The 16,042-nt window shown below is 44.1% G+C and overlaps 1 protein-coding gene across 2 annotated transcripts; it reads left to right on the forward strand.

Annotated features, from left to right (window-relative positions):
- Window positions 1-506: 506 nt before the first annotated feature.
- Arf1 (ADP-ribosylation factor 1) lies at window positions 507-15,479 on the forward strand. 2 transcript variants are annotated; one of them, XM_065436157.2, is made up of 5 exons: window positions 507-661; window positions 1,466-1,679; window positions 10,412-10,522; window positions 11,861-11,985; window positions 14,389-15,479. In XM_065436157.2, exons 2-5 carry the CDS (start codon window positions 1,532-1,534, stop codon window positions 14,548-14,550), a joined length of 546 nt encoding a protein of 181 aa, XP_065292229.1. In that variant the 5' UTR covers window positions 507-661; window positions 1,466-1,531; the 3' UTR covers window positions 14,551-15,479. The 2 variants fall into 2 exon arrangements, with proteins under 2 accessions (XP_065292229.1, XP_065292228.1); XM_065436156.2 differs by having other exon boundaries at window positions 613-759.
- The last annotated feature ends 563 nt before the right edge of the window (window positions 15,480-16,042 follow it).

Here is a 16,042-nt window from a genome sequence, read left to right on the forward strand (position 1 = left end):
AACCAATCAGTGCAATGGAAAGATCGGTTCCACATCAGCAGAGTCTGTGGTTCACATTAAAGCTGTTCGAGTTGCGAAGTTGAAAATTCGACGGTAGCAACGGCGGCAACGTAGTAACGCCTGCGGTCATGCGTACGGTAAACCAATGCACGCGTAGAAGCCTACGGATTTATACGCTATTGATTACGTCAGCTTCACGGAATGCGTTACGTCAGTGGCTAGGTAAAAAAATAAAATGTCTTGCGTTGGAGGGCGCCACAAACATAACAATTTCGGGATGGTGCGGTTTATGAATAATACACATAAAAACTAGCAGCTTCGGCAAGCGATAAACTCTCTGCTCTTTTGTGGGAGGTTCACCATGCATCTCATAAGTGGGACAACGATAAAATAAATTAAATGAGAACAGTTATAAAATTTGCGTATTTATGCGGCTAATTTCGCAGTGCATAGCAGAACACGTTCTGACAAAAATAAGATAAGGCCAACATTTTATCTTATAAATGCGTACAGCGTGTGGCGCTGGATGAATTTTCTTCTTACAAACAGATGTCGCACTAAAGAAGAGAAAAAAGCCGATAGCGACGTCACGTTTGTGACGTGGCTTTTTTCTTGGAGTTCACCGTTCCACCTCCGCCATATTTTGTCGTCCGTGCTGCCGGTACGTGTGGATGGTTCGTTTTGAATCCTTGGTTTCAACTGTCTCTTCACAATTTATTTTGTGCTGCCCTGTCTGAGAGCGTGTCTAAAGTTGTCAAGGTGCGATTTGTCGTTCAGGATTTTCCTGTGCTCGTTTCCTGTCGGTAAATTTCTAGCCGAACATTGTAGCGGCCCACAGAACATGCCCCTTTTACCGCCATTGTATCGTATAACTGAGGTTAATTTGTGTAATCGTGCGAATTAGGCTAACTTTTGAAGGTCTGCGGTTGCCGGCGGTGTTGCCGAAAGCCTTATTATAGTTACTGACGCGAGAGGAAGCATTCCGGCAATGCTAGTTCCGCGTCCTTTGCCCTGCCTTCCTCTCGGACCCGCGGTCGGGTACTTGGTTCCGTTCCTCGCTGTCGGTGCTCGAAAGCTGGCTGTTAATCCCATTAAAAGTGTAGGTTTAGACCGGCATATGTGTTGTTGACGTGCCTTTTGTGTATATATCTGGAGGTATTGCGCTACTTGGAACTGAACTTGGTTCATCAGAGCCTGATTTTTTTTTAATTTTGACATCACACTGCAGCGTAAAGCAACTAAGCCTTCTCTCGTCAAATATGTGCGTGTGTGGGGCGTCGATGATGCGATGTTTCGCAGTCGGTCACTCCCCGAACGACCCGCGTGTCGGCGTGCGCGTTCGCCCGAGAAAAAAATGTCATCCTGTCGCGCTTTTGACAAGCTAGTGGAGACTCGCACCGACCTCGTCGCCACTGGCCGGTTGTTTCATTTCTCTGTTTCTTTTTTTTTTAATTTCCTCCTGCAGGTGGTAGCCCCACAGTTTGGAAAAGCAAAAGTAACCCCCGCACGTACCGCCACCGCCTAGGAGAAAATGGGGAACATATTCGCGAACTTGTTCAAAGGCCTTTTCGGCAAAAAGGAGATGAGGATCCTCATGGTGGGCCTGGACGCGGCCGGAAAGACTACCATCCTGTACAAACTGAAGCTGGGCGAGATCGTCACGACCATTCCCACCATCGGTGAGTAATAACTCGTGTTGCGCAGCGTAGCGTCCACTCCTGATGGTCGGGTTGCGACTTTTATCACGTAGACCCAGATCTTTTCTTTCTTTTTTTTTTTCCTTCTGTTTCTCCGGCATTACTCATTCTTTGGGCGTTCTCGGAAGGGCACCTATGCTAGCAGTGCGCAACAGCTGCTTCGCATTTGAACGGTGCCCGACGGCGTGATTTGCCGTTCCCGTTTTCACTTCGCAGACTCAAGCCCGTTTTTCATTGGGAAAGTAGAATGCACTGGGCGAAGGTTCGTGTTGAATCTCCGCGTACGGGGGCAGGTTGGGCTATGCCGCTTCTTCTTGGCTTGATCACAACTCGGAACAATGCATACGTCAAGACAGTGCGTCGTTCGTCTCCGTTTGGTTGTTCGTCGCTGCTGAAATGGGCTTTCGATGACAAACATGAAAACTTTGAGGCTCTTGGGAACAAGGTTTCTGCTACCTTATTTTTCAAAGCCAATGGTGCACATAGCATCACGGTTGCTTATGACAGCAAATAATTCCCCATTACATTCCACTAAGTATGTGATCGAGTGGCTGCCCATGTTGAAGGCAAGTCAGTATTTGCTGATTTGGGACCTAATTTTGGTCAGCGTTGCCAGCCACATTTATGGCAAGTTCCAACTACCATCCTTGCACATCTTAAAGCTCTAAAATACCTGCATACTAGATCTACTCTGCTAATCCCATTTTTCCTAATTGCATTCAATAATGTTCTCTTACATCATCTATTTTATGAGTCTTACATTTCATCACTGTTATTGAGCAATTACGGGAATCTTTTTCTTCAAATGAACCAGAAAAATTTTTGACATAATTTAACAGCTGAAACTGATTTAGTGTTGCTTGCTTTAATGTTCCCTTGATTAGTACCAATTAGACACTGTCTAAATATGGTGTTGTGAGGCTGGCTTTGGGCAATTTCTCAGTGGTATTGACATCACCTGCTACCCATTTTTTGTCCTTTCTGACCTGTCAAACCTCAGCTTATTAAGACCGACATTTTCACTTGATCCAGGTTAACGTCAGACAGATGCTATTTGCACGAACTTTTTGGTATTGGAGAAAACTATGGTGTTAGAATGAAATTAATTCTAGAAAAAGAAAAGGCAGTTAAGCAACCAAATAGAAGGCTGTGTCAAGGACTTCAACTGAAGAGTGAAGGTAGTTCGGCAGAAAAATGAGATTGTCAGTTGCATTGTGTATAACTCAGTTGCTCTACGTAGTTCAAGGGACTGCAGTCCCTTTTCAATTTATTGAAACTCTGTAGTGCACTTATGGCTTTCCACATTGACTTCCACCAGCATTGCTGTCACTTTCTACACAGAAATTCACTACCTCAAAAAAATTATGCACATCCCACGCAGTGTGGAAATCGACGTAAGCGAAGCTTTCTGTGCAGTTTGTTTTGATTGACGATAATTAGCAGTGATGTTGACGCCCAGGGAGCTCCAGAGGGCATTGTGCACATTTGACGCAGTGCAGCCCAAACAAGTTTCTCGTGTGACCTTCTCTGCCATACTCCTTCCATGTATGTACATGCTCTGAACCACCCCCTAAGGCGGTGTGGCAGACGACAGCAGCAATGGGAAAGTCGAAGGAAGAGGCCAAGAAAGGTTCACTTGGAAACGACCTTTTCAGCTGTAGTTTAAATGCTCCTGATATCCAGTTATGTTCACCTCCTTCGGTGGCTTCTACTGCATAAATTCAATTCATATGCTAATCTTAAACTGGCCAGTAGTTTCAAGTAACATAATGTGCAGTATGTGCAATTCACGGATTGCACTGTAAAGCGTCTTCCAGTTGCAGAAAAACCTCCAGGCTGCACACAGTCTGGGAAATGGGCAAACATATGAGACTATTAGTTAGAAACTGGGAAGTTTTGTCATCTATACACCACTTGTCATTCCCACTGCAGTTCTCTCCAAGCAAGAAGACTTCTTCCTCACTGCTTCTCAAATATGCTTCAGCTCTGTATAGCAACCCTAATTGTCTCACTGGGCAAAAAAAATTTCGCAAATTACACATTCAGAACCAATAAAACGTGACCTTCCTTACTGGACAGTGTTAAAAAAAAAAACTGCAGCCTTCTTTGTAATGTTTTCTTTGCTTGTATGTTGTAGCTACAGCCTTAAATATATTTAGTGTCCTTCGTTTTCAGGTTTCTGCTAGGGGTGTGCGAATATTCGAAATTTCGAATACGAATCGAATATTTTCCTTATTCGAAACGTATTCGATTCGAGAAATGCATATTCGTAAATTCCCGAATATTCGAGGACGGCCGAATAATGGTCGAAACGGCGAATATATTCGGACAGACTGTGAATAATTTAGCAATTAACGAATTATACGCTTGCTCCACATTCTCCTAAGAACATGTTTATTCACTGAGAGCTTCACATGATCCGCTCATTATCTGTATGCTCTGCATCAAGACGGCAAGTTGGGCCAGTTGGTTGGCATTCATAGTAAGGTTCGTTACAGCGCAACACAAAACAAGGACAAAAGAAAGTACAAACGAACGACACAGCGTTACAGCACTGGGATCTTAAAGGGACACTAAAGGTTACCAGAAAGTCAAGTTAAAGTGGTAGAGCAATGTTCTAGAACGTCTAAGGCGTCAATATAATCGCGAACAGAGCTTTAGTAACCGAGAAATTGAGGTAAATGCATGACACGATTTGAGACCCCCCAGCGACATTCCGGTACTAAACCGATGACGAAAGGTCTCCCCGTAATTTGTTACTAATACTCAACTACTCGTATTTAAAATATCATTTCATTCGATTATAAGACGGAAGAAAATGCTACTTGTCTACGTCTACTCGATTCTAACAAAAACTAAGATTTTGACGTTACCCTTCAGTAGTATGGGCGGTCGAAAGGTTTCGTTTTCGCTCGACTCTGCGCGCACGACTCAGCGCCGCGCACGCTTTGGAGTTTCAGTGCTTTCGTTGTCGCGTCGTGCTGTGAGGGTTCTGCTGGCTCGCGAAACTTTCATTTGGAACAAGCAGCGAGAATGCCACGTCCATGTGATGTCGTGGGAAGCCCTCGTTGCTTTCCTGCTCCGGAGAGCCGTTGTCGAGGCCGCCGTCGTAGTACGCAACGACGCTGGCAGTGCGAGCCCTCAGCAGCAGGTCGCGCTCGTCGGTGCTCAAATCGCTGAAGTTGAGCCCACCATCGCGAGCCAATCTGTCGGTGTCAGGGTCCATTGCGACGAGCGTCGAAGTTTGCGTCATAGAATGAAGTACCAGCTTATGGGCCTCTTGCGCTGGAGCTTGAGGTATAGTAGCGGCGCCTGGTGGCGGTGCGGGAAACGACATCTGGGTCGGCTGTGGCGAAGCACGTTTCTAGGCCGAGTTTTGCGTCGATTCGCACTTTTTTATGCCTTGTTGCGAGTGCGGAAAGGCTCGTCACTTCTCACAGACCACGCCGACCACGCTGCGAGCTCGCCGCAGCCTATAGTTTAACGAAAACGGACTTTCCGTGTGCCGTGGGACGTAATGTGGGATGTAATTAGTTTCTCCTTCCGCTAGCCACCAAACTCCCGCTTTCGCTCTGCTGTCGGCTCTGTCTTGGCTCTGTTTCTGGCCACGCGTTTGCGTTTTGCGCAGAAAAGCCGTAGCGCCGTCTGCGGACGCCGTTCTACTCACCGATGGCGCAACGTCACTATGAGACCATGTCAGTTCTCCTCGATAGGAGGGCGGGCGATTTGAACTGCGCTAGAGGTACGCGGACGCTTCAGAACGCATTTTCTCTTAAAATAAGTCTCTCCTTGCCACGAAACAAGCGTTTCGAGGTTTCTATGATGGTATTTCAACAGTCCACGTTGACTTAATAGTAACCTTTAGTGTCCCTTTAAGTGCTGTAACGAACCTTACTATGAATGTGTACGCTCTGTCCCAGTCTATCTGCATCAGGCCCGTGAGACATGATCAGTTTCGATATTTTTTTTTACCAAGCTTTATTCTAGGGCTCTTTCATAACAATATATGATGTACTTTCTGGCTTTGTAAGTATGCGCAGTAAAATATGCACCTAGAATATGTTACCTGGTCCAATGTTGTCACAGTGCATAGAGAGCCTATACTTTCTCAACATGTTGAGCAGTCAATTTTCCTTCGCGATAATCTGTAACAAGCGTTTACCTGACGGAGCATTACCTTACATTACCTGAGTGCATTACCTAGAATGAGTGCCTCTTTAACCTGAAGCAGCCTCGTAAAACTCAATATTATTTTTAAAAGGGTAATAAAGCTATTGTTACCTCGTTTTGCAATTTTTTTAATAGTACACATATATTCGATATTCGATTCGATATTCGAAGACAGTTTTTCGCATTATTCGTATTCGATTCATATTCGAAAATTTCAATATTCGCACACCCCTAGTTTCTGCCTTTGTGAAATACGGGGGGTAAATGTCTGATGATATTTTAAGAGGAAAGCTAGGGATTAATTAGGTTTTTGTTGTCTGGTACAAAAATTGGAGAGATCAGGGGTTTGTTGTCCAGCAGCCCAAAGCTCTGGACTTTTGGTATGTATAACAAATGAATAAAACAAGCAGTGGTCTCCTTTCGGACACAAACCTATTTAAACAGTCACTTACCAGAACCTGTAATGGCGGACAGCTGCTTGCAAATAATGTAATAACTACTCTCTAGAAATCGGTAGGTTTCAAGCATTACTAATACATTGAAAAGAAACCACAATAACAGAAGATGGGCATAACCTCCTTTCTTTACATGGTTCTCTGCACTTTCCTTAACACACTGAAAAAAGTTGTGCCCAAGGCCATGCTTCGTTGTACTTCCTTATTGTACTAGCCCTAGTTGACGTATGTTGTTAGTATATGCATTGCAAGCATGTCTGTGTGCATCCTAGACCGGTCGGGCCTTGCATCCTTGTTATCGTGTTTCATCATCAGCCTATTTCTATGTGCACTGCAGGACTAAAGCCTCTGCCAGCTATCTCCAGTTACCCCTGTCTTGCGCGAGCCACTTCCAACTTGTGCCTGCAAGTTTTCCAATTTCATCACGCCGCTTAATTTTCTGCCATCCTTGACTGCACATTCTTTCCCCTGGCACCCATTCTGTAATCCTACCGGTCTACCGGTTATCTGCGCAACTGCACTTTATTTCTCCTAATTTCAACTACAATATCGGCTATCCCCGTTCGCTCTATGATCCACACCGCTCTCTTCCTTTCTCTTAGCATTATGTATAACATTTTTCGTTACATTGCTCTTTGTGCAGTCATTAACTTGTCCTGTTTGTTTAACTGGTTCCAAACACACTCCCTTGCAACAAAATTAATGTACTACCAGGGATGGAAGTGCTATGCCAATTGCGCCATCTTGTGCCAAAACTAATTGCGAGTGAAGTTTGCCAAATTTAGCAGGACGTGCGTGTTCAATGCCCACACAGCTGTAGACATGCATCGGCTAGTGCTGCTTAGCCATGCAATCCAAGCCTAAGCAATCCCTTTCAGTGTCAGCATCGTTGAAGTGTGGATGTTTGGTGGCATAATTGTAACTAGGCCACAAGAAAATGAAAACTGTATTGTGCTGTACAATGCATTACGAATGTTTTGTAAAGGTGTCAAGCATTTGCATATATGTAGACCAGCTAAAGATGATTTTAACTTGTGCTCATTTTATGGGGTAGTCGGGAAGGAAAGCCGCACTGAATGAGGAAGGTCATACAGTCTGCTGAGCATGTAGCTCATCAGTTTCATACTTTAGCATCAGATTTCGTGCCCTATTGGTGCATCTGCATTGATTAAAGGGCAAACGCCATGAACCACGTCCAGTTACCGGAATGACAGTGCAGCATGCCAACAAACAACCTGCTTGCTTTCATGAGACTCAAATTTGCATGCAGTCTACACTATTTTCTGCCAGACTACACCTCACAAAATCTGGCTCTTGCTGCTGCAGAATGCAAGCCAAGGGTGTATAGTTTCACATTGTCAACCTTAGCGGCCAAATTGTGATAGTAATTAAACGTTTGACGAAACTGCAAACCGCTAAAATTGTATTCGCGGCGACGGTGTTCACAACGCGACTTGCGCAGATCGACTCTGAAAATTTTAATAAGCTGTCGTTCAGTGCACAAAATATCAGTTGCCGTTTTACATTGTCTTTATGGTGCCTGTGGCAGAACCGCAAATACGCCCTTATAATCGAGCTTATCCAAAATATTGGTCAACGACTCAGACCGGAAAGGCAGTGAACATTTTTATCCATTTACTGTTTTCAAAAATACGGAGTGTTTTCTCGGCAAGTGATGTGAAGTATTGGCAGACGTGCCATGACCAGGAGAGGTATTCTGTAAGAGTCCACCTAGTGGACATGTCCATTTCGTCTGCTGCTGAAGTGCTAATGGGCTTTAGTGCCAACAGCAGATGAAATGGACACGTCTACTAGGTGACCTTTTACAGAATGCCTCTCCAGTGTCACTTCATTTATTCTGCAGTATTCTGCTATCTTGACCAAAGATCGCCAAGATTTAAAAATTACTTGAGAGCACTACGCAAACAGCATGTAGTGTACCTTGATGGGTGTTGTTCACAGTGGCTGCTGTGAATATTTCTTGTTCATTGTGCATGAATATGTTTATTACCTAAATTTATAAATTTGCCTAACCGATGAGATGTTGATAAAAAAGTTGTGGATGACTTTGATAAATGACCGATAACGACATTTAAAACAGCCTAGGATTCGTGAAGACTTTTTTTACTAGAAAGAAAGCATGTGAAATAAATTAAAACAAAACAAAAAACTGCTGTGACTGTCACAACGCTTTTGCATGTCAAAGATTGCATCAATCTTAACGCAAAGCTCGTCACATAAGGGCACTGGGAACGAGTGGCCGTGATTTTTTTCTCTCTGCATCAGCAGTTCTTGGCGCGCCTTCATTCCCTATCGAATGTGAAGCAGTGAGACCTTGCAACGGTTCAGAAAGCAGACCATTACAAGGACCGTTACAGTGGCCGTATATACATAATGCACTGATAAGTGTTTACATCTGATATTACTTCTGTTATTGGTGTGGGGACGTGTCCTCATGTGGCCTTAAAAAAATGTGCAGGCTCTCTCTCTCTCTCAGTAATAAAGAACCACACAATACCTGGGTTACTACAGACGCTGTGATCAGTCATTGTTCAGTGTATTCCACAACCTTTACATTGGCACCTTATTGAATAAGTAAGGCAATAAATGTTAGTTCATTAAAATTAAATATTACTTGCTCATTCAAAATGAAAAAAAAAACTTGCATTAAAACGAGCCTGTCATCATAGTGGGCGCTGTTCACGAAAAGCCCTAGCGTATCTTTTTTTTACACATTTAGTCTGCACATTGTTGTGCCATTACCGGTATGTAATTTAATGTTTAACAGTCAGGTGGGTGACAATTTTTCCACATCATAAATTTTGCTCTGCTCGTGGGCTTCCACAGAGCTGATCTGCCCTATTCTAATAATGTTGTGCAAAGTCAAATCAGGCACATGTTTTCTTCATACACCTGCATTTCTCATATGGATGTTTACCAAGCTGCTCGAAAAAGTACAATTCATGCCCCAAGGCCTAAACAAAGTGCCAAATCTGCTGCTCTGAGAGCTGCTCCGAAACTTCATTGGCTGCTTCCATCCCTGTAATTACCAAATGGACAAACCAGCCACGCTTCTTTGAACGCAGCATGTATAGTTGGGTAAACATCCTATGAGTGTTGAAGCTACTGTTCGCAATGCAGAGCCACGTAGTGCTGCATTAAATTGCTTTGTAGCACACTACCACCATTTACACGTGTGCCACCCGTGGGAAATACAATGCAAAGCGCCATTGTCGTGGCAGCTACTAAAAACTCGACAAGTTTTTGTTTACTCAAGGTCGGCAGGTGCTAACCAATATTATGTTTTTGTTATCTGCTGGTAGTCACTTGAGTGTTTCTCAAAAACGAAAAATATACCATGTTCATGTATTAATATTATAATGCAGCATATCCTGACCACTTGCCTTCGTTATCATTTATTTAAGGGTTAATTTGGGTAGAGTCTGGAAAACATCTGGAATAACTGGGTTTTACCGGAAAATGAAGGACCCTATATAGGATCTAAAGTGGTCTTTATTGTGTGACATTTGACCACAAGGTTGGTTTTCATTATGCAGATATCTACACAAATGTGCTGCTGCTATAACTTGCCGATTTTGTCTCTGAAATATCACCAAGCACAAATAGTGGTCTTGCCCAAGTAAGACAACAGAAAAGGGGGTAGAAGTTATGAAGTTATGCTGCATAGTGCACGAAACATACCAGATGTCTGTGTGAAGTGTGTTGACTCAAATAGCAATTTGCATCAAGACTGAAAAGTTCGTGGACTTTAATGGTGGTCATCATGCGTGCGTATTATGTGCAGTGGCTCGCAAAACATACATTCCCTTAGTAACACATGCCTTACAACAGATGTGCCAATGAGCCACCTTGAAGAGAAAAACTATGTTGCTTAAATTGCAAGATGTTGCTGAAGGCCTGGTCTTGACCCACATTCAAGAAGTACTCTCTCAATAATGCACAGCCTTAATTGTGAACTCCATAGTTCTTGCACCTAGTCGCCTCTAGCATAACATTGTGCTTACCTGTCTGTTTTTTGGACTTGTTGTAACAGTTGTTTTCTCGTACCGTTTCTTTTCCCTTCTTTAGGTTTCAATGTGGAGACAGTAGAATACAAAAACATCAGCTTCACAGTGTGGGATGTTGGTGGCCAAGACAAGATTCGTCCACTCTGGCGCCACTACTTCCAGAACACGCAGGGTATGTGGGTGGTACAGTGAATGCTTGTACAGTGTTTTATAATTGACACTTACGAGCTTTTGGATGTATCCATCCATTATTGCAGCACTAATTGCCACTTGGAAGCCACTGTATGTAAAGTGAGCTTCAAGCAAGGCTTAAAGAAGGAATCTTGTTTCAGTGTGAAACATTGATGCAGTAAGATAAGAGGCAGGGCTGGCAACATAAAAGTGACGCAATCTCTCAGCTCCAATGTGAGAGAAGGTAGGTGTTATGTTGCTTGGGTTAGTTGCGTAGGGTTTCAAAGATGCGACGGCACGAAGCCGCGAGTAACAGACTCCATTTCTTGAGAACAACTGTGGCGGCCACGACTGGCCTAGCCTTTATTAAAAATGTCGGATTTGTAGGGGGCGCCAGGAGATACATAACAGTAGGGAAGGAAAGTTTTTTGCGGATGCTAGTCGAGGCAAAAAGGAGTGCCCATGCTGGCAGTGAAGTTTGCCTCCCGGCGGCATGGCAACGTGACATTTAAATTTCTCCTGTCTAATAATTTGAACAATCGTGGCGGTAAGGTGCTCGTTCCCTAGGCAGTGGGTCCATTATGACCTGGATCAGTCTAGGTCATAACGGAACAGGTTGTAACATATCTTTGTCCTGTACGGATGAAGTGCTCGATGGAAGATGTTACATAGACCTCTATTGGTAAAATTGCTGCCAATGGCCTTCATGTCACAACTGTTGTCAGCCTTGGAATGCATATTGGTGTTCCCCTTAACAGGGGACCCTGCCGTACGTATTTATTCTTACTGAAACCAAAGTATGGGGAGACAGGTGTGCATGCATACAAAATGCAGTTGCCGGGAACATGGCAGCACCAGTATCACTCTTTCCTGCAAGTTTGGCCGTAGCTCCTTCACTGATATTTGGTCTTAGCAAGTGAATGGCTTGGGGCATCCAGTGTGTAGCAGATAAAGTATTTCTGCATTTTTTTTAGATTGGATTGCAGTTTTACATGTGTGTAAGCCAAGCAAGGACGTTTTGCCTTCTAAGCATGTAAAAATATCCAAATGTCCAGTTAGTGCGAGCCCATGCAGGGGTGCACATGAACTTGACATGTACGCCAATCTATAGCTGACATAGCTTCCTTGTTGCAGCCTGTTGCATATGCACACAACTCTGCATGGCCATCTTTGTTACTGTTTCTGTTACGATTTTTGAGTGAGTTAGAACATGGTGACATTTTTCCCGCGTGTCTACCGCAGAGATGTAATAGCTGCAAAAGTGCAGTGCAGTCAGTCATACTTGAATTATGACTTTGCTCTCGAAGGTTGCGTCCTGACCTCGATTTCTCTCCATCAGGCTTGATATTTGTGGTGGACAGCAACGACAGGGAGCGAATTGGTGAGGCAAGGGAAGAGCTCATGAGGATGCTCGCAGAGGATGAGCTCAGGGATGCAGTCTTGCTCATCTTTGCCAACAAGCAGGTGGGTCTTGCTCCTCCATCTGCCATGCTGTAGCAAGCCATGTGGGCTGCTTTGTTACAGTTCAGCATACTGTATTTATTCGATCCTAAGCCGACAGCACTCCCCCCCCCAAATCGCTTTACTGATTGTAAGCAGACCAAGATCGATTGTGAACACCCGCACAAGACCAGTATCCGGCGCCAGTCACGAAATTCTCGGCTGACTCGCCGTCGTCACTGGGCTCTGTTATTTGACAGTGCCAGCAACCTTCACACCTTTACAAAGTCTGCTACAGCCACTTCATGGTCCCAGCCTTATTGTGGGTCCGTAAAGACAATTTGTCCTGCAGCACACTTGAAAAGCTGGCTGCACTGCTTCCGCCAGTGACACACATTCGTCTCGTCTATACTGAAGTCTCTACCGGCTCGGAGGTTAGATGACTGCTTTGCCGCCAGCACAACTTTTCACTTGAATGCAGCACCGTAGTGGCACTGCTTGCTCAGTGCTATTGCACCGATGTCTCAACTGCAAGAGCACACACACACACACACACACACACACACACACACTCAATAATAAAACAATTAATGTGCCCATATGCTGCTTGCACAGCATCCACTCAAAGTTGTCAAAATGGCGCCCTTCTGACTGTGTCTGGTTCAGATGCCCAGTGAATCATGATGGCTACATAATGTCATTTCGCGGTGGCGTTAGTGTGGTGCCATTTTAACAGCTCCTAACAAAATCTTCGAAAACTGTTTTTAAACACTATCGGCTTAGATTCGAATAAATACAGCAACTAACTGCAGCTTGTTCTGTGTGTCTTCTCGTTCTAAGGATGTTCATGAACTGCGTTAAGTAGCGGAATCCACTGAAAGAAAGCAGTACAAATGTGACACTAGACACAGGGGAAAAAAAAAAATCTATGTATTTGACTAGTTTAAGGGGGGACGCGGCTTTTGCATTGCGAAAAATTGCCAAAAAAATCGATTTTTTTAAAATCAGATTTTCAGTTTCTATAACCATTTTTCAATCTGATACCCAAATGTAATCACTGTAAACCACTTAGAAGTGCTCTAAAAAATTTGTGTTATCAACCAAGGTGGCGAAAAATCTCGCGGAAATCAAGAAAGAATGGCGTTTTTCAAGCCACTTGTTGGGAAGTGCATTTCTACATCTTCAAATTTGTCGCTTCAGCTATCTCCTCCATACAGAAACAAGCGCACAAAAAGCAAAAACCAGAGGCCACATGTACAAGAAGCCCCACATCACACACCCCAAAGACTACAAATTTAGTGCCTTTTAGAGAACTGAGGAGAAGGTGAAACTTTGAGAGCCGTTTTCTCTAAACTGCTTTTCTGCCTTTCTGCTGTTTCTGGAGCTGATTTCTTTGTTACCGTGTAACACATTTTGACTCCGTTTTTTTTTTTTTTTCGTGTTTCTTGGGCTACAGTGCAGGTCGTGACATTCTCGCTTTACCTTGACTTTTTGGAAGTTTACAATATGTTGTAAACTTACAAACTATGTTGCCTTAGGTTGGCCGTGCATGAACATGCGCTCTTATGCTTTAGGTTTTGCTCCCTACGCCAAGCGATCAGATAGTGAGCAGATTTACCATTTCATGCTGGTAATACAGAGACACCGGTTTTCTTTGTTGAATTAAAACCGATATAAGCAAGAGTTCACAGCACATACACACATCGCGACTGATAATGTGCGTACACCGCGGCTGATAAAGCGCGTCACATTTTTGTGCCCCCAAGAGATATTTCCGCCTACTGTAGTTACCGATACACCGGAATGCTTCCCTGACGACCTTATATGAATGGACATAGCGTAAAGTTCACAAAGTACCATCTAAAACATCTCGAAATCGTTCCGCAGCACGCGACAGCAATACTTTCAAGCAGCGCCGCGCCGGATCGCCCAAGCCAGAGAGGAGGAAAGGCTCTCCACGCAGCCTATCCCCCTCGCCCGATGAAACGGTCTATAGTGTTGCACTGATGAGCTCAGGGTCACGTGTTCTATCTCAGCCGGGACGGTGCATTTCAGTGGGTACAAAGTGCAAAAATGCTTGCGTACGTAGATTTAAATGCATTTCTGAGAACCCTAGATGGTCAAAATTAATCCGGAGTCCCCCCTCACTACAGTGTGTCTAATAGATTGTGGTTCTGGTGCATAAATATAAAACACACACACAAACAAGTACATATTTAACTGTTAAATTAGGAAAAATCGAAATTTGAAAGAAAATTCTTAACTGAACTGCTTTAGTGTTTCTTTTTAGTGTGCCTTTAAAGCCGTGAACATTTTAAATGGGGAAAATTTCACCGCTGTTGCAGATTGATTTTTATGTTGCACTTCATCTGCACTTGCAGATTCTGGGGCACAATGTGTTCACGCCTTGTCTGCCCTTTGTTTCAGGACTTGCCAAATGCCATGAATGCAGCTGAGATAACGGACAAGCTGGGCCTGCACTCTCTGCGCAACCGCAACTGGTACATCCAGGCCACCTGTGCCACCAGTGGAGACGGCCTCTACGAGGGCCTCGACTGGCTCTCCAACCAGCTCAAGAACCAGAAGTAGAAGAGATACCACAGAAGCCACTACACCACAGTAGTGCGTGCGCGCATTGTTGGCTGGGTGGGGAGAGCACTTTTTTCCAAGAGGGACGAGAGAAAAGGACTGGATCGCCTCATCCTTCTGTGGCAGCCCTCTCTACAGTCCACCCTGCCTTGGAGAGGGGTGGGAAGGCACCGAGAGAAAAGATTTTCTTTTATCCTGATCGCTAACTTTTTTTTTATCTCTCTCTCTCTCTCATCTGCCTTTCTGTCTGCCACCAGTATTCCTTTTTTTTTCTGCTTGCTGCTATTTTCGGAAACCATCAGCCTTTTCTTTTTGTCATCCTTGCCTGTGTGCTAAGCCGAAAATCGTCTGCTGGTCCAGTCAAGTTCGCCTGCTGCTGCATAGGCTTTCTTTGTCCCGGTTACCAAGTGTGATGCGTCGGCACTTGCCATGTCCCCGTGTTTCTTTTTCTCGCCCTCTCTCTGCTGTAGAGAGCAACTGACGGACCTTTCTTTACATGTTGCTAGTACCCAAGGTGGCATACAGAAAGGCTTTGTAAGGATGCGTGCGCGCGGTGCAGCAAGGATGGACTGATCAATCAACATCACATGTGCTTCTTGTATTCCGTGCTGGATTTTTGAATTAAAGGCATGGTTTCACAGGCACCCTTTTTATTCCGTTGTGCGCAGGAGCAGGCCATATAGAAGAGTGGCGCACGATTGTACATAATTCTGTGCAGAAGATTGGGCCCAATTGTGTGCAGAGGATTTTGGCAGCAGGCCAGGCTTGTGTGTGTGGGGGGGAGGGGTGTTATTTTATTGTGCATTTTTGTCCCACTAGGCTGTTCATAATTTTTTTTTTTCTTCTCTACCTGTTAGGACTGACTGTTTTTCTTCAGTGTATTTGAGATGCTTGTAATTTTCATTACAAAATAAAAATAAGGACCTTCACCCTGTTTGTGTTCATGCACTGGACTGTGTGACCCTAAATCTCAATGGGTCTCACTATTCGGCATGCTCAACTTCGTTCATTGAGGTGAGTGCGCTCGATGCATTAACTTAGTGTTGAAAGCAGAATCTTGCCTCACAATGTTTGGCGGCGGCTGTGCAGTTCTTTCAGATGCCACTTCATCCTTTTGATTGAAAACTTGCTTTCACCACATCTCGCGTCTTCAGAATCGTAAAAAGTGTACAGCTGCAGGAAAGATTAAAAATTTTCAATTGTTTAGCGAGTTTTTGTTTCCAGAATTTCGACTCCATGCGAGAACTCTACCAAGAACATCAAATATGAGAACAAACTATTTCGTGCTTCGAAAGGCTTTTTCTGAAAAGCACTTATACAGTCACTTGAATATTATAGATGGTGCATGACATCGTGAAAAACATTGAAGTGAAACCGCTACGTAAAAAACACCCACATGTCTACCTTGCCACCCATTTTGCTAAAACTTTCTGCACATTATTCAAAATTGTAGCATAGTTCCAATAAATGTTTCAAGATGTGTGCAACACAT

Source organism: Dermacentor albipictus, chromosome 1 (genome assembly GCF_038994185.2).
Source record: "Dermacentor albipictus isolate Rhodes 1998 colony chromosome 1, USDA_Dalb.pri_finalv2, whole genome shotgun sequence".
Taxonomy (NCBI): domain Eukaryota; kingdom Metazoa; phylum Arthropoda; class Arachnida; order Ixodida; family Ixodidae; genus Dermacentor; species Dermacentor albipictus.

What these genes read in the sequence shown, in the direction of transcription:
- Arf1 (XM_065436157.2), top strand. Translation starts at nt 1,532, where the DNA reads ATGGGGAACATATTCGCGAACTTGTTCAAAGGCCTTTTCGGCAAAAAG. An exon ending in CACGACCATTCCCACCATCG is followed by an intron (nt 1,680 to 10,411) that starts GTGAGTAATAAC and finishes TCCCTTCTTTAG; the next exon opens with GTTTCAATGTGGAGACAGTA. An exon ending in CTACTTCCAGAACACGCAGG is followed by an intron (nt 10,523 to 11,860) that starts GTATGTGGGTGG and finishes TCTCTCCATCAG; the next exon opens with GCTTGATATTTGTGGTGGAC.